Genomic DNA, 27063 nt, shown 5'->3' with positions numbered 1-27063 from the left:
CTCCGTTAACCCCTATTACATTCTTGGCAGGACTAGACTTCCTGTCTCAGGAACGTCTCTGGAGTTATTTTCCCCTCCTTTGCTGGTACTTTGCTTGTGTGGAGTGACCATTCAAAGTTACAATGGCACTGAAAAAAGTGACTTATGACCATTTTTCATACTTATGACTGTTGCAGCATCCCCACAGTCATGAGAGGCCAGGCGAGGAGATGCGTGCCTAGATGAGAGTGATATTGAGTTGGCCACGCCCAGCCAATAACATGACCACCAAGCCACGTCCACCAGTCACATGACCACCAAGCCACGCCCACCAACTAAGCCATGCCCACAGAACCGATTGTTAAAAAATTTGAATCCCACCCCTGTATATTATACATGCTTAAAAGTATTAGAGGTATAAAATAATTTTCCATTACAAAATGTCTCTTCAACAAAATGCACAAGTGATGTTTGTTTGGGATTGGTTAATTCTAGGAATGAATATTCTTTGATATGTAAAATTGGTCTTTAGCTAGAGAAAGCCATATTTACATCCCCATTCATACTTGGAACTCACTGGGGAACTTTGAGCCAGTCAGTCATTGTCTTAGCCCAATCTGTTTCATATTGATGTTTTAGGTATAGAATTAGGAAAATCCAAGGCAAGCTGTCTTTTTCTTTCATTGTTTAGTCATGATCAGTGTTCATTAATTGCTAATATAGCAACTGGAAGAACTTGGTTCTACCTTCCATTTAACTGAAAAAGGAAGTTATATTATACAGAAGAGGAAATGTTCCTTGCTCAGCCATTTTGTTCATGAAGAAATCTATGTCTTTGACATCAGGTGCAGCCAAAACTGAGTTTGCACTTACTCTAAATCGGCGTTTTTCACACTTGGCAACTTTAAGATGTATGGATTTAAATTCCCCAAATTTCCCAGCCAGCAAAAAACACTTGCTCTAAATCAGGGGTTTCCAACCTTGGCAACTTTAAGACTTGTGGACTTCAACTCCCAGAATTCCTCAGCCAGCATAGCTGGCTGAGGAATTCTGGGAGTTGAAGTCCACAAGTCTTAAAGTTGCCAAGGTTGGAAACCCCTGCTCTAAATAGAGACCTTACAAACAAGATAATCCACCAGTTTTAATTTTTTGTAGTTTTGCTATAGAAAAAAAGATAAAATGTACCTGAAATAAAGTAGGAGGCTGTGCAGTTTGACTGAGTAGAAGTGAATGGGATTAAATGCACTCCATATCCTATCCTGGTAAGACTGGACTTCCTGTTTTTCCGGTGCACGGCTCAGGCTGCAATCCAAAATATATTTCTTGAGGTGTAGCCCCAATTAACTCTTGATTTTTTTAAGTGGGAAGGTATGCACATTAAATACTGGTAGTAACTTGAAAGACATTTTGACATTTGTCTTTCATTAACTGTGTACACTTTCAGAAGAGTATGAAATATATTCTTAAATGCACTAAAATAGAAAAAGAAGCGCTGCTCATGGCATTCCTCTTACATAATGTTTTTAACAGTGTTATACTTTGCTATATGATAGATTGGAAAAAATTGGTGTTCAGATGTTTTGGTTTTTTTTTTTAAACATGGTGTTTTTAACAAACATGGCTTCTCTTTTAGAGGAAAAAAGAATTTTTACAGTATTGTGATAAATGTGCAAACCACGTTTTTTTAAGCAGTAACTCAGTGCAATATCTAATGTGTGTCTATGTTTTCCTTCTTCACAGACTGATGGCTGATCGAGTGCTTGTGATTGGCAGTGGAGGCAGAGAACATGCACTGGCTTGGAAACTGGCACAATCTCCACACCTGAAACAAGTACTGGTTGCTCCAGGAAATGCTGGGACAGCCAATAATGGGAAAATTTCTAATTCAGGTAATAATAGAAAACTGAAATAAGATATATACCACTTAAGGATCTGTCTTGCAATCTTTTGTGTTGATAAATTTATGGCTTTCCTGCATGCATTGTTCTTTTGTAGATTTCTGGAAGAAGAATAAATAAAACTAGGCTAGCACAGGTTTTTCTTATTTAGAAACCTGAATTATTTTTTTCATCTTCCACTGGTCTTCCAAAATTGTCACTATATATTATTTGTTTCTGTGTATTCACTAGCATTAATAATGACATTAAGACTTGAATTCAGAGTTCCTCCCTAACTCTGCATCTTGAGGACAATTGCAAAATATGTGCAGAAAACTCAAAAGTTGTTTAAGTGAAATAATTATATATGCACTTTTCCAAATGTACACTATCTGTAATGAAAAAAGTATCCAGTAAGCCAGTGACGGCAACCCTTTTTCTTGTGGTGTGGCAAAAGCACGCACGCATTTGCCAACGCATGCGCATGCATGCTAGCACCCACAATGCAAGACACCCCGTCCCCCCTGCGCATGTGTGCGCAACACCCCCTCCCATTTTCAACCTACGGGGGGCTTCTGGAGCCCGGGGGAGACCGTTTTTGCCCTCCGGGGGGCTCAAGGGAAGCCTCTGCAGTCTCGGGAGGCTGAAAACGGGCCCGTTTCGGCACTTCCGGTATTTCTGGAAGGTCCATTTTTCGGCCTTCCGAGGCTGCAGAGGCTTCCCTTGAGCCCCCAGGAGGGCAAAAATGGCCTCAATCATGCCAAAAATCAGCTAGGAGGTGTGCACATGCACATAGCAGGTAAGTTTGGTTGGGGCTTGCGTGCCCACACAAATGGCTCTGTCTGCCACCTGTGGCATGCATGCCATAGGTTTGCCATCACTGCCGTAGGCTATCTCGGGGTTGTCTCCTGGGCCCAGTACTTTCCACATCTTTTATAAATAATTGGGAGACAGGGATAAATAGAGAATTGAAAAAATATTATTAACATTCAGAAGGTTCTTGACAGATATGAACATGAGCCTTTTCCAAGAAAACCCAATTTAGTGGCAAGAAATGTAGGGTTCTACGTTTAGGAAAGAAAAAAAAACCAGATGGACAGGAACAAGGTAGATAATACCTAGCTCAGTGGTGATACATATGAGAGGGATTTGAATGTCCTGGTAGACCATAGATTAGGCATGAACCAGCAATGTGTTGCAGTTACTAAAATAGCCAAAGAAACCTTAGGCTGCATCAACAGAAATACATCGTTGTGGCGAGGCTTTGATCCGTGCTCGCCGCTGGAGCGCCCTGAGCCGGCTGGTTTCGGGGCTAAGCCACCACGTAGAGGTGGTGAAGAAGGGGGAGACTGCCTGCAGGGTTGAGGAGAGCCGCATCTCTCCTCCCCAGCTGGCCATTACTCCCTTTCTCGAAGGCGGTTGTAGCGGTGGTCAGAAATGGCCACCACAAAGAAGAACTCAATCGGAAAAGAATGTGCAGGAGGAAGATAAGAAGAGAAAGTCTTGGCTGACCGGGTCAAACAGCAAAATCAACAAATAAGGTACCCTGGAATTTAAACTTAACAACATTGTTCCCAAAGAAGATTTTGAAGCTGCGAAAGAGAGAGAAGGGAAAGGATTAGGTTTTTTTTCTTCCCTTCCTTATACTGACAGCTAAGAGACTTAAGCAAGAAATTGAAAAAAATCCACTTTGACATTAATAGGCATCTAAGCTGAAAATAAAAGTCAAAGGGATAATAAAGATTTCTGGATATTTAAAAAAAAATTAAAGCAGGAAAGGAGAAAAAAAAAAAGAATAAAAGGGCAGGATCTGGAAAAATGGAGGAGACTGCCTGGAACTAAGGAATGGAACTGTAACTAAAAGGAACTTACAGTGAAATTTCAACAAGATTCCTCAAAGATACATCTTAATTGAAACTTGGTAACAAAATAATAGAACCCCAGGAAGAGAAAGTGGAAAAAAGAAGCAGAAAGAAACAGCCTTGGATTATTTGGATTACTTGGTGATTTTTGGTTTTTGCATCTAGATGACTAAAATTAACCGGGTGGTTGTTTAAAAGTCTTTAAAATGGTATCACTCTTAGAAGAACTAAAAATGGAACTTAAAAAGTACAAAGAAGATGCACAAGAAGGGAGAGGTTCTTTTGGCTTCGTATTTCAATTCTTAGAAATGGAGATCTGGAATGATGAGAAACAACAAGAAACGCTTGCAGAACAAGAAGATTGGGACAAAGAAGAAGCCATCTTTAATGATCAAATAATTTTAAGTGGGGGAAAAAAAGAAAAGGGGGGAAAGAGAGTGAAAGGTTTAAGACTAGAAAAAACAACCAAAAAGAAGAAGAAGAATTTGAAAGATAAGTATAATATTAGAAAGCAACAGAAGAGGGGATTACAGATGAGAGAATTAGAAGTAGAGAGACGAGGGGTAAAAAGGGGAGGGAGAAGAAGAGGGGGAAGAAGGCAAGGAAAAGAAGTTGTAAAAGACAGAAACAAGAAATGGAGAAACAGGGAAAAGATATAAGGATTGTAACCATAAGCTTGTTTAGAGATAATGGGTGAAAATTTAATTGCAAAAGGGATTCTGCAAAGGTACATAAGATAGCATTGTTATATTATAAACAGAAATAATTTTAGAAAATATGATTAAAATGATGGATATAAAAAAAAAGAAATATAGCGTTGTGATCATGGAAAATTATGGCTGTACTCTATACTACATTTATCAGACTACACCTGGAATGCTGTGTTCAACTTTGATTGCCACAATAAAAGAAGGATGTTGAGGAACTAGGAAGACTTCAGCAAATCTGGACACTAAATCCCATGAAGATAAGTTTAAAGAACTGACTATGTTTAGCCTAAAGAAGAGAAGGTTTAAGGGAGACTTAAAAAGCTTTTATAGGCAGGAGGGTGTGGTACCTGAAGATAGAATAAGAAGCATTTCAAAGATCTACATCTGAAATAAAGTGTAATTTTATTCCTGTGAGAGATTTTAAGCAGTTGAGCAGTCTGTCTTCTGGAGTCGTACGTGGTCTTTCACTGGAGATTTTCTTTTTTAAAGTTGGAAACAACCCTTTTGAACAAAATTTGGATAGCCATTTGTGTGGAGATTCATGTCCAGGTCAGCCCTATGATTCTATAAAAGTAAGCAGCATATGAATATATCAGAATATTACATAGATTTAAATGTATCTCCTAGTTGGTGATGTATGCTATTTTACAAAGTGTCAGGATTCTAGCAATCGCTCCAATTAAATCATGATTTCAAAAAATTTCAAAGGATTCATTAGAGGTAACATACTGACACTGCCCTGTATGAAGCCAACTCTGACATATGTAATTTACAGTCACCTGTGACTCTGTTTCCCCCCTCCCCCCGGGTGTCTTATAAACCAGATTCTCCAATTGAGCACATTCACAGGGTGGGTGTCATCATTCACATTCTCCAATTAAATATATTTTCAGGCAAAAGCTCTGGTATTTTAGTTACAATATTTTAAAGATAAGAGTTGGAATGTACTTTTGCTTTCAAACTGCTGCACTGCTCTTCCAGATTTCCTCCCTCCCCCCACTTTTTATGGCAACTACTAAAACAGGCATAGGAATGTTTTATGAGGTAAATTAGAACTTAATTTATATAGCATAATATAATCATACTTGGAGCAAAGCAGGGCTTTGGGGCGTTTGATCTACTTTAATCTACTTATGGCATATTGACCAAATGTACTAAAAGTGACATTCTTACCATCAGCAGGGAAAGCTGCATGTAGTACAGATGTGTCTAAGGCTGACAGTCTATTTTATATCTTCACAATTGACCAAAAGTATGATGAAAGAGCATGATTAAGGGAAGAGAAGGGAAGGCTAGTGAAGCTAAGAGAAGGTGTTTAGAACTAATGGAATAGAATTAATGAATACATGTCTAAGCAGAAATATAGATTTCATTAAGAATAAAATGACTAATATGTATATCATAAAATATAAATTATCATCATTTAGACTGGAGTCTCAAACTTGCAGCTTGTGAGCCTTATGCAGCTCTCCACTTCATATTCTGTAGTTGCAACAATTGAAATAGCTTCCCAATGAAGTCAGTGTTCTTCTTAGGTATTCAGGCTGAACATGGGACATGCTTCAGGAAAAGGAGTAATCTTGTGGTAGTGACTTAGCAGCTGGCCTCAGTCTCATCCAGAGAGATTTACAACAACAGCAAGACCTTGTTGGGCTGCATGATTGATGTACCTAAGGATACAGTCCTTGTACTCCATGGTGGGTAACCTCTCAGTTACACTGAGCTTGGCCACACAAGGTGATCCAGGAGGGAGTTGTCTGAGGAAGTGAAGAAGGAGGAGAGGAGGGGGAAAGTGAATGAGAAAAAGACTGAAGGGAGAAAGACCGTTTGGGACAATTTCCATCTAATATCCATCTTTCCTTTTTTAGATAATGATGTTGAAAAGATGCTTGGACTTCAACTCCAGAGAATTCTGGAGGAAATAGATTACCAGAATGGCTTACAGTATGGGGGCAGCACTGGTTGCTCTTCTTGATGACATGTTGCAAATGACCTTTCTTGAAGATAGGGTGTTGGGAGTGTGCAGACCTTGGGAGGGGAGGAAATACTATTACAGACTTCTAAACAAACTTATTCACATATACATATGACAAAGTATGCATCAAAATAAATGATTAGGCATATGCATTTATTTGGACCTAAGGTAGGAAAGGTTCTTAAAGCCAAATAGTTAAACATTCCTGTGCGTGATTGATTGATTGATTGGATGGTTTATGATGAAAAAGATCGTGAATGAGACAATGATAAAATATTGAATATGGAACAGACTGTGGTTTGGTAACGAGGAATGGATTTGGGGGAGAAATGGACTTGGAAATAATTAGAAAAACGTTTAAAGCATGTTTTAAAAGTATAGTCTATTAATTCTTCTATATATGTATACCGAACCTTTCTCCTATCTTGAAATTGGAGAGATATATCATTTTTCTTTGAGCCTTCCTTTGAATTGAAAAAATGATGTTTTGGTATTTTTGCTTCATATTGAATTACAAGACTTGCAGTTTGGTTAATCAGTGTTTTGACCTTTCTGGACTTAGAATGTATGCAGATTCTCAGATTACAGTGAACAGTTTGAAGTTTGCTTCTGCTGCGTGTGTTTGACTGAGCTTCTGTTTTTTTCTGTGTTTAAAACATTGAATTTCATAAATGTGAATATAGATGGATGAAACATTATTGGTGTTGCACATTTAGGTCCAATCTAGTTGATTATTGTGTACAGTACATATGTACCTGGATCCGCATTCAATCAATCAATCAATCAGTTTATTATAGTCAATAGACCAGAGACGGATCCGCATTTCAAAACTCTGATTGCTAGGAGTCAATTCTTGAGATATATGAAATAGGAAAGAAAGATGACAAGATTTTTTCTTTTTCTCTCAAAATATTAGATTCAGAAACAATGAGATGCAAAATACTTAATTCTAAGAGAGTATTAGTGGTAGATAGCTGTGCTTGACTCTTTGTTGAATGCAACATAGTCATCCGTTGGCCACTGTGAGAAAGAAATTTCTCATCTAGAAGTGAGCTTTCCTATGTTTGTATTCTTAATAAAACTTGGTTATATTTCAAATATAGTGAAAATCTCTCAGCATTAATTAGCAGCTGGGCTAAGCCCATATTCTACATAATATGTTACATTATGAGTATTTACTTATTTTTAATGGGATGCTCTATGATTTAATTACTCAATATTCTTCCAGCATACATATTCAGGAGCTCTTCCTCTAACAAGAGTTCCAGCTAAATATAAACCTTCAACAATGCACTGTACTTTTTTAGAGGTTTTGGCAAACCGGGGCAATTATTAGCTACGTCAAAAGAGGGTATTTCCAAGTCAGGAATAATTTTTGGGTCCGTTACACTTGCTGGTATGCACCAAAACATTCGTCCTAGCAAGCCAGCAAATGCTAGCTGTTTCTATGCATGAAAAATCCAGACATAGAATCTCCTTTGCCCATTATTTTATCTGCAATTCAGTATACCCAATAAAGCAGTCTTGTTTCTTTTCAGGCTTCCGCCAGATTTGTAGAAATATATTTGCTTCATTTAGTTATCCTTTTTATGTGGAGAATGGGATGTCCCATGGCACTCTTATGATGGTCATATGATAAGTTAAATATACAAGTTTGAACAAAAATCTTTTTTCTTCATGTTCACTGAATTAAATTTGATTTATTTTCAAAAAAATTGCTTTCGTGATAAGACCCAAATTATAGTCATGGCCACATATTCCTTTTTTTTTTTTTTTTTTTTGGAGACATCGTTATTGGAACGCGAAGAAAGAACTATAAATGTCATCTGTAGCTGCTTAAAATATTAGGAATGAAGAAGGAAAATTCAGCTTAGCGAAAGCACATGTTCTGTTTATATAGCCCCTTGATTTGAATAAATGATTTGGAAGAATTTTAGTCAGACTTTTCCACGTGTCCAGTAGAAACACCAGGTAGCAATTCACTGATTCCTGAGTCCAACTTTTTTTTAGCGTATGTGATGCCGCTCATTTCAAGAAAAACTCTAGCTGTTTGTGGGTATTTGTTATATAGTAGTGTTCTTTAAGATGGGTTTGAAAAGAGGGGGAAGAGCAATCCAGAAGTGTCATGACTCTCAGAGCTATTTCCATCTATGTTATATTGGAAGGATCCTAGAAATTAGGGTTGTTCTTTTTAAAAAATGAAACCATTTTTTGCGTAGTAGAATTTTTGTTCTGAAAGGCAGGTAGAGTTAATTGTAATAAAGAGGTTATAAACCTAAGCAGGAGCAGAGAAAAACAGATTCACTGAATAAATTATATATTAAAAACCATAGTTTAAATATCTGCAGTTGAAGTTTAAAAGGGCATTGTGGTGTTCAAGTTCAACATCAAGCCTGGTAAACTTGGGCTGAGTTCTGGCGATGAATAACTTTTAATCCTGGTTTATGATAAAATATATTTGAAACAAGGGTTGATGTTGCAATACCAGACTGCTTTTTATGTTACAGCTGAACAATCTTATTGCATAAACAATTTATTTTTGTTTTTGATTTTATAAAGGTTGAGCCCCTTAGAAGAGGAGTCTTGATATTCTTTGTGTTTATATTTTATGCTTTTCATGTAGTATCCAACAAAGAAAATAAACACCTCATTTGTTTCTGTTCCAGTTTCCAATGTCATGGTCAAGTAAATATGTCAAAATATATAAAATTGCTTGTTTCAGATGTTATTTCAGAAGTTTGAAGAATAAGATCCATACATTCTGTCACTGGAATGTAACATTTAGCAAGGTTTCCAGAGATATAAGCACTGGATCTTCACACATAGCAATAATGAGACAATTTGTTTTCTACTGTATCTTTGAAGAGGGATACATATTTGCATCCACAAATAAAAGTTCATTAATATGGCATTTTCAAAGAGTGTATTTTTGCTATTGTCCTTTCTTTTATTCTGAAGCAGGTGAGATAGAAAAATTAGCTAAGAAGAAAGAATGTAATAAATAAGGACTATAGAGACTTTCTGTTGCCCTCTATATTTTTCCATAAGCCCGTTAAAAAGACTCTCTTCCTAAGTACCATGTTTTTAAAAATGGTGAAATTGTAAGATACAAAACCATTTTCTTGGTCTGTCAGTCTTCTTGGTTTTTGATTATTAAAATAGAATGCAAGTGTATTACAGATGTCTGGCCAGCAATACCAAAGTGAAGCAAAACCTTTGTCACGGTGTAAATCCTAAAGCTGCCCTAAAAACGGCAGTGTGTTTTCAAGGCTTTTCGGATGTGAGAATTAACTTGTGTGGACTGTTAATTAATTGGAACATTTCTGATATGAGAATTAAACCATTTCAAGAGTAACATCCCAGTGTGATATTAAATGTGCCTGGTTAATGAAAGAGTTTGCAAATGTTTGCCAAAATTCTTGCCACACTAATACGGTTACATCTCACAGCTCTCCAGAAATAAAAAAGGAGAGGTAAGAGATGGTCTTGCCTAATTGGCTCACCTTTGCCAGTTCACTTTAGACTTTGGAGTTACGGTATTTATTTTTGATAAAAGTCTGGGAGTAATGAGGTCTTTTTTAATCACATGCTTGACTTTCTATCGTCAAACATTACATGTAGAATGAACTTTTTGTCCATGAGGATTTTGCTACAACATTAATCTTCTAGATCATGCTCTAGAATCATTTGGTTTGAAGTACAATGTGTGGCATGACTTCAAAAATTCACCTTTACAAATTAGTCAAGGATATGAAGCCTCTTAATTTTATCATTGTAGAATATCTTTTCCTTGGAATAATAAAAATACTCTGCAATTTACCAGGAAAGGAGAGGCTAAATTGTTGCATCAGTTCTTAAACTAATTGTATACTTTTGGCTTATACTGGAAACTAAACAAATAGCATGCAACAATTACTAAAATGTAAACAATTTCAGAGGCAGCAACATAAGAGAAAGAGCTTGGTCCAGTGGTTAAAACTGGGCGTCAGCTGGGTAACTTTAAACCAGCAGTCTCTCTCAGCCCAACTCACTTAGATATGTTTGGGATTTGGAGTAAAATCTTGGATATTCCAATAAGAATTTCTCAGCCTCATGTATAGTGAATAAGATGATGCCTCTTTGCATGCTTTTAGATGTTTCTTCCCATCTGGGCTTTTCATAAAATAAGCTTGAACTGATTCAACTGCTATCTTTTCTCTTCCTTCCACAGTGCCCCAATAGTCTTTCATATCATACCTGTAATTGCTCTTAAGAAACAATTCTGTTTCTAAACTCTTTGGCTTTCTCATAAAAAAATGGAAGAGGAGGATAGAACCATACTATAAGTAATAAATAATTGCAAGTTTTTTGTTTATCTCCTGATAGCAATCTCAGTCAGTGATCATGCAGCCCTTTCTACATACTGCAGAGACCAGAAGATTGGCCTTGTGGTGATCGGTCCAGAAGTCCCCCTTGCTGCTGGTATGTCCAAATGAAATTATTTTACTTTGCTGTTCCAGTCTCCTAACCTATTAACTGGTTGATGTTATATAATTGTATAAAATATTCTGGACATCTAATATCTAATCTATCTAATCTATATATATAAAAGCAAAGTACCACTCACTAATCACGAAATCTCCAGAACCATAAAGCCTACAAACTTGAAATTTGGCACATACGTTCCTCTTGGCTTGTAAATGCTTGCTAAGAAAGGATTTTTGAAATGACCATCAGATTATTAGTATTTCTTAGGCAGTAATTAACACACTGTGATGCTAAGGAGTTCTACTCTCCTCCCCACCTGAAAAGAACTCTATTCCAACTGCCAGTTGTCTTATATTAACGCGCTCTGATGCTAAGGAGTTAGACATTCTACTCCCTCTCCCCACCTGAAAAGAACTCTCTTCCATCTGCCAGTTGCCTCACATTCTGTTACCTCAGTTCAAACTGGCAGACATTCCACTCCTTCACTCAGAAGCAGTCTGGGGCTCCTTAAAACACTAAACGTCGGTACCTCACCAAAATGTCTACGCCTTCCACCTATAGAATTGCTGCCAGACTCAAGGTGGCGGGAGCGATATTCCCTTATGTGTTTCAATCACCAACCACCACTGAGACAACGGATTGTGAACCAAATTTCTCCTGCATAGCCCAATCACAAAGGTTTGTCATGAAGCACGGGTATCCAGCTAGTTATTATATAATTATATGCTAATGGGATTAAAACATGCATAGGTATTTAATGTGCATGCGCCGCAGAATATTCCTCAGTCAGAATATAATAACAGATGTAACATAACATTGTTATTTATTACTTAATGGGGTACTTTAACCTGCTGCTATCATTGAATCACAATTCAGAAACATTTGTTGGGTCAATTCTGTTTAAGATGTAGCATTTTCTTTTGAGCAACTCACAGTTTGACTCATGACACTGTCAAAGAAATTGATACAGCAATAGATGTCCATCATATTGATAAATCTCATCCCAGTTTGTAGGGAAGACTTTTGTTATATTCTGGGCATGGGTGCAAGGAACGGAGACGAGTCAGAGAACTAGTGAACTTCAACTCTTTATTAAGGATTAAGAACAGAGCGTGTGTAAAACCTGGGGCAGCAGTAGCCCTTTTATAGAGCTGGCTGCTGACCCGTTAACCAATGACTTGTGTCCAAATGCTTAACTTTTGCCCAATGAGAGATGTTAAACTAATAGCCAATCAGGTTGCTCCGTAAGGACCAATCCCTGTTCGCTATCCATGGGCCAATCAAAGGTGCAGGATTACAAGCCTGCTTATCATGAGGTTGATACGTTTTATTAAATAGTTTTTATTAGTTCATAACAACTTTAACCATAAAAGATGTAAATAGTAGAATTTATAGAGTTACAGTTTCCCTCTTGAGATACTGACCATTCACCTGTACCTTTTTAAATATAATTCATTTCATTCCTTCTCTTTTCTGGTTTTCTGATTCTAGCATTCTGGCTGCTGAGCATGCTCAGGGTTTCATTGAGTATTTATAGTCGTATTTTGTAACATGTTGAGTTCGCTGATAGTTTGTCTATTTTGAGTATGGATAGTGTCATTTGGACTACATAAAAACATGCACATGGAATGCATGTAGGCCAGGGGTGTCAAACTCATGGCTTGCAGGCCGGACGCGTCACATGCTGGCCACACCCACCCCTGTTTTAGTGAATAGGGAAAAAGTGATATGTAACAGGACGACAACATGATGATGCAAGTTTGACACCCCTGATGTAGGCAGTTGTGTGAAAGTCCATCTGACTTTGAGGCATGTTTTTTGTTAGGAATTGTTGATGACTTGGCAGCTGCCGGTGTGAGATGTTTTGGTCCTACAGCAAAGGCAGCCCAGCTAGAGTCAAGTAAGAGTTTTTCAAAGGCCTTCCTAGATCGTCATGGCATCCCTACTGCAAGATGGAAAGCTTTCACTAATGAGGAAGAAGCTTGCACTTTTATTACCAGGTATAGTATAACATCTTTTATTCCACTGTCCCTGCATTTGATAAAGTTTGCAATTTATAATGTATCTCGCCTGCTTACTTAATGTTTTATTTCATCCTCCCACCCCCACCCCTAAGTGCATCTTTCCCTGCTCTAGTTGTAAAAGCAAGTGGTCTGGCTGCGGGAAAAGGTGTGATTGTAGCTGCTAATAAAGAAGAAGCCTGCCGAGCTGTGCATGAAATAATGCGAGTGAGTAACAAACATCCAAGCTTGAACAATGTGCAAATAACCTGTTTTTATTGTCCTACATTTAAAGTAACTGTGACCAGAAATATTTTATTATAATTAAAAGAAATTGGCTTCTGATTGATTTGGAATATTTTGTTCTTCAAATAACCAGGAATTGTGGGCAGGATTTTTAGTCTGAGAAGATCAAATACTTTACATTTTACTATGCTTAGATGTTTCTAATTGACTCAAAATGCACCATTCAGTTTGTGTCAAATAACTTATGTCAAAAAACAACAACACTATAACTGTTTGATGCTAAATACCGTGTTTCTCCAACAATACGGCTTCCACCAATAGGAAGCCCCAGTATGATTTATTGGCATAAAATCAAATTAAGCCCCTCCCCCCAAATTAAGCCCCATATTAAAAAATGCGAAATGGGGGGGAATGGCGGGGGGGCTTGCCGTTAGGAAGTACTTTGTTGCATGCCCGGATATGGTGCTGCCTGCGTTGGTGGGGCACTTCACACCGTTGCTTTCCCTTTTCCCTTGCGTTAGAGGAACAGCGCAGCGTTTGGCGCAGCCATGTGCAGCCAGTCAGGGCTCCTCCCTGCAACCGGAGCCCTGAGGAGACACTTGGCTTCAGGCGCTCCTGTCGCCGCCTTCCCTTTGCCTTCGAAGGTAAAGCGAATTATTTTAAAAACCTCCGCTCATCCAACCAGGGCCGTGCCAGAGCCGTGCGGGCTGGGCAGAGCCGGGAAAGCGAGCCGCGGCAAATCCTCAAGGTGGGCTGGAGGGAGGTGGCTGCGTGCCCCCCGGGCTGCTTCAATGCAAGGTCCACGATACTGTGACAGCCGCTGCTGCCGCGCTCCCTTCTCTTTCCTCACCTTTCCTCCCTTCGCCGGCAGGAGCGTGCGCACCTGCTGCCACCACCGCCGCTCCTGAGGCCGGCTGGGGCGGGCAGGCGGGAAAGCAAGCAAGGCAGCTGCGCTGTCTTCTTTTTCCCTCAGCGAAGCACCGCCGCTTGCCGCCGCTGCCACCTGCGATGGGCGAGGAGGCAGCAGAGGCGCCCGAAATGTTCCAATTCGCTTGTTCGAGCAAAGCGCAAGCACTGAGTAAAGGGGTGAGAAAGAACCCCAGCAAGCCCTCAGCTTATACGATGTCTGGCGAGTGCTCTTTGAGTGGACTGGAAGCATCTTCCTTTAAATCCTAAATTCAGACCAAATTCAGTTGTTGGGAGCTGTTTTCTTAATTCCGTAACCCAAAGAAGCCAATGGGCAAATCCCTGTTCGCGCTCCGCCTGGGGCGCCCAGCGCAGCTGACAGGCGGGCCCTCCTTCCCGGCGGCAGAGCTTTAACAAAGGCAGTGAGCGCCTCCCCACCGGGCCCTCTGCTCATCCCACCAGGGCCGCGCCGGAGCCATGCGGGCTGGGCAGAGCCAGGAAACACCCATGGCCCGCTTTCCCAGCTCTGCCCAGCCCGCACGGCTCCGGCGCGGCCCTGGTGGGATGAGTGGAGGTTTTTAAAATAATTTGCTTTACCTTCGGAGGCAAAGGGAAGGCAGCGACAGGAGCTCCTGAAGCCAAGTGTCTCCTCAGGGCTCCGGTTGCAGGGAGGAGCCCTGACTGATCCTTCAGATTTGAAGAAGATATGCTGACGTGCAATTCATATGGGGATGCAGAGGTCTTACAAATTGAAAAAAATATTTAAACGAATGTCTATAGTTTGTTTCTGAAAAACCCCAAACAGCTGTTTTCATCTCAGGGAGTTATAACTTGGAATTTGAAATGAATGAAAAATTGTGGTATTTTGCAGATGACTAAACTATGCTTAGTATTTTTAAAAGAAAAATGCAAAGAATTGAGGGAAAAAAATCTCTTTATCACTGCTTGGAATTCCAAGAAGAATAATTGATTTTCTGTATAACAGATTTACAGATTGCATAAAATATGCATATATCTTTAATGCAGGATAAAACTTTTGGAGCAGCTGGAGAAACTATTGTGATTGAGGAACTTCTTGAAGGAGAAGAAGTTTCTGTAAGTAAATAACATAAAAGAGGAGTCTGTTGAAATCCATCCTATAATTCTTTTATCATTCATGGATGGCTCAACTATCCTTTCTAAAATTTGTAATGTAAAAGTTTTCAGAAATCCAGTCAAGTTAACTGTTTTATGCTTCTTTGATTTCAATGCAAGTGTTCAGGAAAAATCACTGCTTAACTCTTCCTTACTGAAAACAATAGAAATTAAATATACTTACCTTGGGCTATATTATTGTCACTTTGAACATTATGCAAAAGTTTCAATTAAAAATGAAAACCAAGTTCTTCCTGTTTGAATCACTGAAACAAAACAGGTGATCAAATATTGTGTTGCTTTTTATCAATTAATCTTTACATTGGCTTTCTCTTGAATATTTCCCATGCTGCTGGTGAAGAGTTACTATGTGGTAAGATGGATGGCCAAGAAATTAACTAAAGAAAACTCCTAAATGAAATCAAAGCTTGGATTTTCAGGAAATACAGTCCAGCCTTTATTTTGGTCATTCACAAGTATAGCATAGTCAGTCCAACAATTTGCAAAGAACAAACAGTCAGAACCAGAATAATGGGCTTGATTAAGAGTTCATACAATATCAAAATGAATATAAAATAAATTGATATAGTTTAGATATTTTATCAAATGAATGAAATAAAATGGACGATGATTTTCAGGATTTATGTACAATGAGTGCTTAAATAGCCTTTCTCTACAAGTCCCATCTGTTTTAGACAAACTTTAAATTTTGTTAAAGTATGTGAATACTGGACATTATTATTTGTCATTAATAATTCCTTAGATAAAGTATTTGAAATGATCTCAGAGTCTAATGAATTTTTTATAAAATGTGTTTATTGTTTTATGTATATTGACTTTTATTCAAAAATGCCAGTGGAAATAAAGTATATAAGTATACGCTATACAATCTATCTCTTGTTATAAGCAAGATATTACTTATAATTAAGAGCTGACTAATACTCAGCTGTATGTTTAATATCAGAGTTATTACCACTGCATTGTTTTTATGTCCTACCTATTATTTTTTGGTTTTTTTTTTGTTTACAGTGCTTGTGCTTCACAGATGGTATCACTGTGGCTCCTATGCCTCCTGCCCAGGATCACAAACGGTTAATGGATGGTGATCAAGGACCAAACACTGGTGGAATGGGTGCATACTGCCCAGCACCTCAGGTAAGGTGTCTACTATGTTAGATTTCCTTAAGAAGCTCAAGAGAAGCCAGTAGTGCAGGGGTCGCCAACCTTTTGGACCTCAGGGACCACCAAACTCATAATTTTAAATCCCAGGGACCACTAACCTGTTCTGTGGGTGTGGCCTAATTTGTGGGTGTGGCTTGGTGGTCATGGGACTGGCTGGGCGTGGCTTGCATGTAAATATTATAAATATTTATATAAATATTGAAATTTTTATTTTAAAAAAAGAGCAACTTTTACCCAAAATCAGGCAAAGCAGGCAGGCAGATTGAGTTGCTCACAGTATCACAGATTCATTCAGAGATCGTATCTATCTGCCATTGGCTAACTCAGGCTGTCACATAAAATTTGCTAGCAAGCAAACTCATAAACACACATTAACTCATTAACTCACAACACACCATGTATGTAAATATTGATTTTTTTATATAAAAAAGAGCAACTTTTACCCAAAAGCAAGCAGGCAGATTGAGTTGCTCACAGAATCACAGGTTCATTCAGAGATCTATCTATCTGCCATCGGCTAGCTCAGTCTGTCACATAAAATTTGCTTGCCGTGAGTCTGCACTGAATAATAGAACCTTCAGTCCTAAGGGAGGTTCGGCTGTGCTTAAAAGCAGAGCCAAAGATCTAAAGACTAGTTAGAAAGCAAGAAATCCAACCATTTCCTGCTTTCTAACTAATCTAAATCTCCCAGAACAGCAGAACATCCCAGCTGATAGTCGGGGAAAAAAAGGAAAAATAGCAATTTAGCAGGCAAGTTTGCGAGGTAAGGAGTGAGTGGGGGGGGGGTCCCGCGGGCCATCTGGGCGTCACAGCCTTGTGTTTCTGCACAGCCTGGATTAATTGCTTTTGGATGGTGCTCTGGGAGTGACATTTCTCTGAGGACCACCAAAATTTTCTTGTGAACCACCAGTGGGCTGTGGGACACCAGTTGGCGACCACTGCAGTAGTGGGTATTCGGATTCTATATACTCTTCTTCTTTTCGATTTTAAGAAAAATGAGTGATATAAAATAATTGTCACCACTTTTCTTCATATCACTTCTTAATGGATTACTGGCATGTTACTGTATGATGAGGCAATATTTATGTGATATTAGGTGTTCCTATGATATTATATGATATAACAATAACATGACTTCTCTAATAAGATACTGTATAATAATTGGAATAAAACATGCCTTTGGGAATAAAAACAAAGTAGACGGATGAGGAGAAGCACAAGAAAAACTTAAGATCACAAAAAGAAATGCAAAGAATCCTTAGTCCTCCATTTATCATGAAAACACTTGGTTTTATCCAGCAAAAATAGTATTCATAGTTAATACGTAAGTAAAATGTGCTATATGTATTCTTCCTAAATAATAATGCACTATAAATTTAATATAGAATGAAAATAACATAATATAATAAAAGATTCAGTCTTTTCAAAATATTAATACACTTTGACAAATTTATATTTTATGTATGAATTTTTTTAATCCCATGATGTGTTGCTGATAATTTTAAGTTGTTTCTCTGTCTGCAATCTATATTCTTTTTTTTAACAAATTTTAATAACATGCAGGTAGTCCTCGACGTACAACAATTTGTTTAGTGATCATTTAAAGTTACAGCGGCACTAAAAAAAGTGACTTATAACCATTTTTCACAGTTACTACTGTACCATTGCAGTATCCCCATGGTCACCTGATCAATATTCAGACACTTGGCAACTGGTTCATATTTATGATGGTTGCAGTGCCCTGGGGTCATGTGATCTTCTTTTGCAACCTTTTGACAGGAAAAGTCAATGGGGAAGCCAGATTTGGTTAACCATGTTACTAACTTAACAGCTGCAGTGTTTCACTTAACAACTGTGGCATAAAATGAGACAAAATTCACTTAACAAATGTTTCACTTACCAACAAAAAATTTGCTCAATTGTGGTTGTAAATCAAGGGCTACCGGTATCTGTAAAAAAATTTATGCACCAGCATTGAAAGAGCTCATGGAAAAGGACAAAAGAAGCATATGGCCAAAACCAAATTATTACCTTCCCACCGAAGTGATACCTATTTATCTACTTGCATTTACATGCTTTCAGACTTTAGGTTAGCAGGAACTGGGCCAAGTAACAGGAGCTACTTAGGTCTCAAACTTCCAGTCTCCCGGTCGACAAGCCCTTCATCATAACTGTTTGGCCACTGCACCCCTTATAAGATAATATGGGTTCAGTTAAAGCATTGTTCTATATGGCGAGCTTTGTATATTACGTTCACCAGCAGCAGTGCTCCAAGGCACTGGGAGAGACCTATTTCTGATCCTGAGACCTTTTATATCTGAAGCTATAACATCCTAAAATCCAAGCCTTAGATTGCTGCCCACACATTGGTCAAGTATTTTCTACTAGTGAACTAATTCTCCTCATATTAACGGTCTATGATTATTCACCTCCCACAGTAACGTTGATCTGAAGTTCTCAAAATTTATACAACATTAAAAAAATAGATTATTTTTTTCTAACAAATATCATTTTCTGTAACACTTTTAGCTGTCTCAAGACATGATTTTGAAAATCAGAAATTCTATTCTCCAGAAAACAATTGATGGTATGAGAAAAGAAGGTATCCCATACATAGGTAAGTGGGCAACTTGTTCCTAGATGATTGCTTATAATATAAACACATTTTATATTAGTTGCCATACAAGTTTCAGAATGAAAAATGATTACCTGTAAGCTTCTAATAATTACCATACAAAAAGAAACAAGAATGCAGAAGGAGCAGGAATTCAGACATTAGTTACTGTACTTAACTAAGTTATCTAAGCTTTAGAGAAGGCTTTATGTATGTATTCATTTATTTTATATTATTTATATGCTGCCCATCTCCCCTGTAAGGCAACTCTGGGCAGCCTACAGAATATTAAAAGATATATAGAAAATAAATTTAAAAAATAAACTATGCAAAAAAACCCGAACCAAGGTGAAAGGCAGCATGAGGTTGAGTTCTTCTTACTCTGTTTGCCACCTCCAATGGTGAACTCCAAGCCAACCAGCAAACCCAAATTTGAATACGGATGAAGCAATTCTCACCTCTAGTGGTAGAGTGTTCCACAGGATTGAGCCTATAGTGGAAAAAGGTCTTCTCCTTCCAAAGATGTATCTTTTATGTAGGTTGTACATGTTTTTATTGTTGAGTAACAATATTCAACAGTATTATGAAAACAACGATCAGCATGATTGTTCTGCAGGTATTTCTAGACCAGATGTGTTTGTCTTAAGTATTTTTTGTTTTTTTAATAAGGTGTGCTTTATGCGGGGTTAATGCTAACCAAAGATGGACCTAAAGTTTTGGAGTTCAACTGTAGATTTGGTGACCCTGAATGCCAGGTGAGAATAATTAACTGCAACCTTTTACATCTCTGCATGTTCATATAGTTCAATAAGGTTTAATTAAATAATGCTGCATACTAGCTTAGTCAATACAATATTCAACCAATTTTGGATGAATGCATTGGTATAGATTGTATAGTTTTAAACTGAATTTTTATTTGGAATATACATTATTAATTTCAAAATTTGTAAGACTTTAGAGGACTATTTACTAAAGCAGCCATCACGATCACCAAAGAGCTTTTCCTGCATCTTTTACCAGCTTATATCAAACCTCAGTGTTTCTTAATTTGCCCAATTATAAAATTAGCAGACTTTTCCCCTCATCCCTTGTGATATAAATTGGCAACTGGAGAACCCAGGGGCAAGTCTGGCCTAAATCACCAACCAGAAGCCTTTATAAATGATTGGAGAAATTAGTGACTATGTCCAATATTTTTAAATCCATTTAAAAATATTGGTTGGGTCTTGGTCATTATGTGTAGAACAGTTTCATCCAAAAACGCACAAAAAGGTATAATAGAGCTAGTCCTCAAGTTATGACTACTCATTCAATGACCACTCGAATTGATTGCCATTTGGGACATTCCCTGCCAGCTTCCCAGAAGCAAAATCAATGGGATAGCCTGCAGGGAGGGTCAGACATTGCTCCTGCTGCTTTTTCTCCCAAGGAACCCCACTACAAAATATGAGATCCCAGAGATCCCATTCACTCTAGCAGCTCCTTCCTGTTATCTGTAGCACATGCCCATCCAACCACAGCTCCTACCAATGTGCTCTATAGTATCTACCCAAGGCTCATGCCAATTTACCTGCAGCCTGCTGGACCCATTGTGCTCCTTAACATCCACAGGCAGGAGCCACACACTCACTGGACTCCTTACCATGGACTTCCACCTCTTCCTGTTTTAATGACCCACATAATCCTATGGTTATAACAGCAAATAAGACTCCCAGGATTTTGGTTACTAAGCAGTGCAGTCACATGACATGTTTTACAACTGCATTGCTTAAGTGGCAGTTCCCATTGACCCGTCTGCAGTTCTCACTCACCCACGCATAGCTTGGTGTTATTGAGCTGCCATCTCAATACATTTCAGGGAAAGACAGCTTTACACCATTCCAATATTGAATAAAGGCAGAATAGTCTCACTGTTCGAAGGCATTTTTAAATTGATTGTTGTAGTGCCATCCATTCCAAGTGAGAACTGAAATAGCAAAAGATGGAGAATTGAAAGAAGAATAATTGTCAAGCACCGGGGAAATCAGAAGATCCAGGCAGTTCAAATGGGTATAAATGTTTATTTCAAGTTTAAGCTCTCTACAAGAATCTGATCTACTAATGACCAAAGCAAATTGGCAGTAGATAAGAATCAAAGGAATGGAAGATGGACTTAGAGTTCTTGTAGGCCTGAAGGGAGTCATGACTGTTTGACCCTTCCCTCGGGCTCAGCCTGGTCATCTCCTACAATAACCATTATATATTATTTATTTATTTATTTATTTATTTATTTATTTATTTATTTATTTATTTATTTATTCATTTATTTATTTATTTATTCATTTATTCATTCATTCACTCACTCATTCATTCACTCATTTATTCATTCATTCATTCCCTGCTAGTATTATTGTTACAAGTAACTCAAGGCACTGAATATCCAACACACCTTACCCCTCCTATTTACCCCACAACCACATTGTGAAATGGCTTGGGCTGAGAGAAAGTGACTGGTCCATTAAGTCACCCAGCTGACTTTCAGGCTAAGGTGGGACGAACTCATGGTCCTCTGCTTTCTAGCCAGGTGTTTTAACCACGAGACCAAACTGGAATTAAAAGTGATTTATAGAAATAAATGTCCTTGCATTGTGAACAAGTGTGGAAATGTGAGGAATATTTTCTTCTTTAAAAATAATCTACTTTATTAAAAAATATCTTTATTGAATTTTTAATTCTATGCCATCAAATTAGATATACTATTAAAAGTATCAGCTCAAATGTGTTGATTTCAGATTCTAATAAGTACCATCTTGGTCATGATTTTGAATCTCAGTAAAACTGGCAATACTTCTTTTTATTGGAAAACAACAGCATCATGCTTTGTCTTGTTCTTAATAATGAATAACTTATATCGAATCTGACTAATTTTTACATTTTAATAGAACATCAAAAACTTAACTTCTGATGACTGCAAGGATACATCCAAGTAGTTTTCATAGTATTATATAGTTTAGCATTGTGTATTTCTTTTTGTTTCCCCAACTCTCTAATGTAGCCTATAACCCTCAGATTTCCTGGTGGAGTCCCATTCAAGCAATAATCAGTGATCTCCTGTCTATGCACTAACTAGAACTGTCCTTGCTGATTTCTGAGATCAGCCATGGTCAAAAGTTGCCACCACTAGAGTAGGGCTTAAAGGTATATACTAAATAATTGCTTAGAATCTTCACATACTAATAGTCTTGTGAATGTCACATATTTTGTAGTTTAAATAATAACATAACATTTGTCTGAATTTGTATAGGTAATTCTCCCACTTCTTAAAAGTGACCTTTATGAGGTTATGCAAGCAACCATTGATAAGAAGTTGTCCAACTGCATACCCGTTTGGTTTGAAGATCGTGCAGCTGTTACTGTGGTCATGGCTAGTGAAGGCTATCCAGGAAATTATGCCAAAGGTTTGGAAATAACAGGTATGAAATAATCACATAGAATCCCAAGTACAGCATTTTCAGTGTTCCCATTCCACTGGAGGCCGTGTGAATTTCTTGGTATGCTGTGTCAAAAAAAAAAAAAGAATATTGGCTTTAACAAGTTTATTTTTTGAATGTGTTTACCTTCTGTATTAGAATACAAGCAGAAATAATAATGTTCTTTTCTATCAGATAAGATTTTTGATGCAGAATCTCAAAGAGATATGGCTGCCCTCAGTAAGGCCGGCACACTGAAATGGATGAATTGGTATAAATGCACCTTTCAGTTTCAAAAATATGTAAATAGAAAATGTGCAAATAGCCCAAGGGTTTTTCCTTAAGACTTAGATAAATACATACAATAGTTAAATATGGAAACTATAATCAAGTTGCTAACCGTGTACATATATTATTTGTGGTGCTTCAGAGGTTGAAGATGTATATTATTTGAGTGGCAACTATATAATAAAGTAAGAGATCAACAGGGCATCTTAAACTACACATTAGACATACAGCTCATTTGGATGCTTACATTAGAACAATATATTTAATACATTGCCAGAATCTGAATATAGCATATAATTTGACAATTTTATCTGAATAAAACAGTACTATTGAGGCTGTTGCATATATGGCTTTTATTAAGGTAAATAATAGAAGTGATCAGAAATATGAATTCAATTTTCTTCTAATTTTGCTTTTTACTCTATTACTGTATGTATAAACTTATTATATCTTGCATTTTGATATGGCCTAATGGCTAACAGCTAACTTATTATTATGGATGGTTGCACAGCCAGATGTTTAGACTGGATTTGGCATTTTTGTCTACAAGCGGGTCATTATTATTATGATTACTACTACTACTACCACTACTACTACCACTACTACTATTACTATGAGAAGACGAAATTGGTTATATCAGAAGTGGAAACCTATCACTTCCAGGTGTTCTGGATCATCACAAACTTCACAAAGCATATTTGGTAGTCAAGGTTTCCAGGCTTTGAGAGATCAGTACCATGATATTGATTAGATTTGCCAAGTAATCTTACCTTGTATTCTAACCAGGCTTCCCCAATGCAAAGTTCAAAAGTTCTGTTGCCCTGCAGTATTTGTAGTTTATGTCGGATTTTAATTTAGAAGGGTTTGTTGAATGGACTCCTCTGAGGAGTCAATTAGTTGCCTCTATTTTGATTGATCTACCTCATCTGTTTGCTTTGGGTGCCTTTGTGTGCCATCTGATTGGATAATCAAACATATCTAGCTCCATTGACCTGTTGACATCCCATTAATTGAGTACCAGGCTTCTAGGAATTCTCTGATTTTCCTGCTTTACATGATCATATATATTATGATATAATTTAAATACGTAAATAATTTTAGAAAAATTGATGAGAAAAAAACCTGGAAGTAGCTTGTCCATTATGTCATTTATGCTGTTGTGTTGTTACTTGTGGTCTTTACCATTCAACAATAGCAGTAATAGAAGTCATTATTGTATTAGCAATAGTAATAACAATACTAATAGCAATTATGATAGCACTTATTATATTAATACATACAATAGATACTTGGCAAAAGTTTTTTACTATCCAAATTTTATCTAGTTCTACCATATTGCCTTACAGGATTTTCTCAAGCTAAAGAACAAGGTTTGGAGGTATTCCATGCTGGCACAACCCTAAAAGATGGCAAGGTGGTTACCAGTGGTGGAAGAGTCCTCACTGTGACAGCTATCAAGAAAGATCTTCGATCTGCACTGGAACATGCCAACAAAGGAGTGGAAATCATTCGTTTCAAAGGGGCCATTTATAGAAAGGATATTGGTTATCGTGCTATTGCTTTTCTTAAACAATCCAGGTATCTATTTGAAGACAAAACTAAAAATTGATAGTTAAATTGAAGCAAGCAGAAGACCCACAAGTCATTATAAATTGCTGCTTGATTTAATGTTTATACAGTGAACTCTTGGTTTAATAGATCTCAATTAAGAAATTGGATCCATCTGAATGTAACATATACGCCCTTACCTGAAAAATTTAGAGGCAATTTGGTATCACGTTTAAGGTGTTGTCTCCTAGAAGCCCTCTGGGACTACACACTTTAGCTCCACATCCTGTCTTGGTGTGCACCTTGACAGTTACTGCTGCCACAAAGGGATGCCTTTTCTTGATGTCTTCTAACTCTAGATCCCCACTTGAATTATGTGATTAGAGAATTCAGATCCTCCTTCTTGTCCCCTTCTGTGGAGAAATAGACCAATCTCACAAGACATAGACTCAATCGTAATTATTTGTGCAGTTATATTAACAAAATTAGTATTTAATCCAGGAATTCACTTGAGTTTATCAGGGCTGTTAAAAAGTCTTTCTTTTAAAGAGAAAACTCCACCAAATATTAAAATTAGCATCAAAGTAGTATCAAACATTTCTTGATAACACAATCTTTTGTACTATATTAAAACAGTACTGTATTAAAAGTCCTGATAAAACTTTTCTTTGCTTGAAAGTGTATGACATATCAGTACACTGCAAGACTAATCTTCTGTAATGCAATAAAGTTACTAATTGTGTCGTCATATCTAGTTTTATTATTCTTAGTGTTGAATAATTATTTGAAAAGTGATACAAACCCACTTTGCTTTATTCAATGAAATGAATTTTAATTTGAAGCTACCTTGCATTTTATTTTGAAGTACGTATATTTGAACAGCTATAAGAGGACACTCACTCTGAAAAGCTATAGTACTCCATTGCAGCAAAACTGGAAAGAAAAAAGTTTTAGAACATTATTGCCAGCTTAAAGAAAGCAAAATGAACATTTTATAAAATCTTATTGACTGTATCAAATGCAGCATTATGAAGTAGCATTTTGGCCAGAAAAGGGTCTGTAATATTCAGTGAATTCAATGTAATATTTAAAGCAAGGGTCTTCAAACTTGGCAAGTTTAAGACTGGTGGACTTCAACTCGCAGAATTCCTGAGCTAACATGACTAGAGGAGGAATTCTGGGAGTTGAAGTCCCAGAAACTGTCAAGAAAGCTGTCAAGTTTGAAGACCCCTGATTTAAAGAGTTAAGATAGTCTTGTATTTAAGAATCTTGTGAAACAGCTCTTGTGAGATGTGAATTTATCACTGGACTTTGTATTGTATTCAGATAGGAACCATTTTATTTAAACTGAATTATTTGGGTACATACTTGATTGATAGTATTATAAGTAACAGAATTTTGATATTTTCATTGTGCTAATGAACCCTAATATTGGTATTTTTTCCCACAGAGACCTTAAAATTGTTTAAGTTATTAAACAGCTTTATCATTAGCATGATTCAGAATTGCTAAAATCTGAAAGTGTGTCTTATAAAACATGATATTGGTTCTTCCACAGGTTTACCCTTGACTGTAACCTGTAACCTTGACATCCCATGCCACAAATAATAGTCTACTTAAATAATTCTTAGATATTATTTAAATAGAGTATTGTCTGAGGTATGGGCTGTATTAGGTTGCAGTCAAGGGTAAACCTGTAGAATAATAGCAAGTTGAAACAGTAGTTTCATAAGTGTGTGTGAAGAATGCATATTAACACACAATTAAAAAATTAAAAATTATGTCATATTTTAGATATTGGTTGTAATATGGTAAGAGCTATTATTTTTCAGTAGTCTAACTTGACAAAAAGTAGATAAATCTATTTAAAATTCTATTGATGACACACTTGACAAAGAGATATTAAGAAGCTTGCTTTCATGGGTTCAGTAATGCCATATACTATGGTAGACTATGTTATAATTCCCTTGGATCTTTTTGGTCGACGTAATACCAGCTGGGGCATCACACACACCAGAAATGCCAGTATGTACTGGAACATAGCTACTGAGTTTTGAAATCAAAGTCATTATAATACCTTTCTAAAAATGTTTTTTAGAACACCTAGCTGTAGAATATCCTTAAAACTATATTTTTAGAACGCAAACTTGATTTTGGAACATTGGTTTTTAACAGCTAAATTTCTCTGTTGGGAATGCTTGTTGAAGGTAAAGAAGCAGGATGAGTAAAAAGTCCTTACAAATCTACACAGGCATTAGAAAATACAACTGCACAATATATTGTATATATGGGCAAGTTGATAATTGGCTATTCTGCCTTTTTAGAGGCCTAACATATAAAGACAGTGGTGTAGATATTGCAGCTGGTAACACCTTGGTTCAGAAAATTAAACCTTTAGCAGCAGCCACATCAAGATCAGGTAAGATAACATATTCTTATCACATTTTGTAGAATTACAAATTGTCAAAACACATGTTCATTAATATTTTCTAGGTCCTAGATTTGTATTTTGCCATTGGAATTCAAGGGTGCAGAAATGATTGAATATTGGATTACTACAAATTCCATTTGGGATTATGTATATAATTCTGATCCTTATTTCAGCAGGAATTCTGTAAATTAGCAATTAAATAAATTCTTTGCATATCTACTCAGGAGCCTTAACTCAGGCTGCTGGAACTTGTTGTTGGTATCAAGTAAGCCCTATTAAATAATTACTATTTGATAACTGAGTTGGCAAAAGATTTCAGATTAATTCATGGGCAGTGGGGAAGGGAGAACAAGCTTTTATTTTGACTTCCCCTGCCATATTACCTTATTGGGGAA

The 27063-nt window shown here is 37.1% G+C and overlaps 1 protein-coding gene across 2 annotated transcripts in view; it reads left to right on the top strand.

The window, feature by feature from the left end:
- LOC113409883 (trifunctional purine biosynthetic protein adenosine-3-like) overlaps nt 1–27063 on the top strand; it is a 50973-nt gene that overhangs the window by 7291 nt on the left and 16619 nt on the right. For both annotated transcript variants that reach the window (XM_087966732.1, XM_087966731.1), the window contains exons 2-12: nt 1720–1868; nt 10769–10864; nt 12696–12870; nt 12987–13098; nt 15049–15117; nt 16186–16311; nt 18868–18955; nt 19622–19707; nt 22236–22404; nt 24036–24267; nt 26562–26656. In XM_087966732.1, coding sequence (XP_087822858.1) covers nt 1724–1868; nt 10769–10864; nt 12696–12870; nt 12987–13098; nt 15049–15117; nt 16186–16311; nt 18868–18955; nt 19622–19707; nt 22236–22404; nt 24036–24267; nt 26562–26656 — 1393 coding nt within the window. In that variant the 5' untranslated portion in view covers nt 1720–1723. The remainder of the gene's footprint in view (nt 1–1719; nt 1869–10768; nt 10865–12695; nt 12871–12986; nt 13099–15048; nt 15118–16185; nt 16312–18867; nt 18956–19621; nt 19708–22235; nt 22405–24035; nt 24268–26561; nt 26657–27063) is intronic.

Source organism: Notechis scutatus, chromosome 5, assembly GCF_049901735.1.
Source record: "Notechis scutatus isolate UNSWTSFEM ecotype Mainland chromosome 5, rNotScu1.2, whole genome shotgun sequence".
NCBI lineage: Eukaryota > Metazoa > Chordata > Lepidosauria > Squamata > Elapidae > Notechis > Notechis scutatus.
Note: the sequence above shows the minus strand (reverse complement) of the source record. Positions and strands in the feature narration are given on the sequence as shown.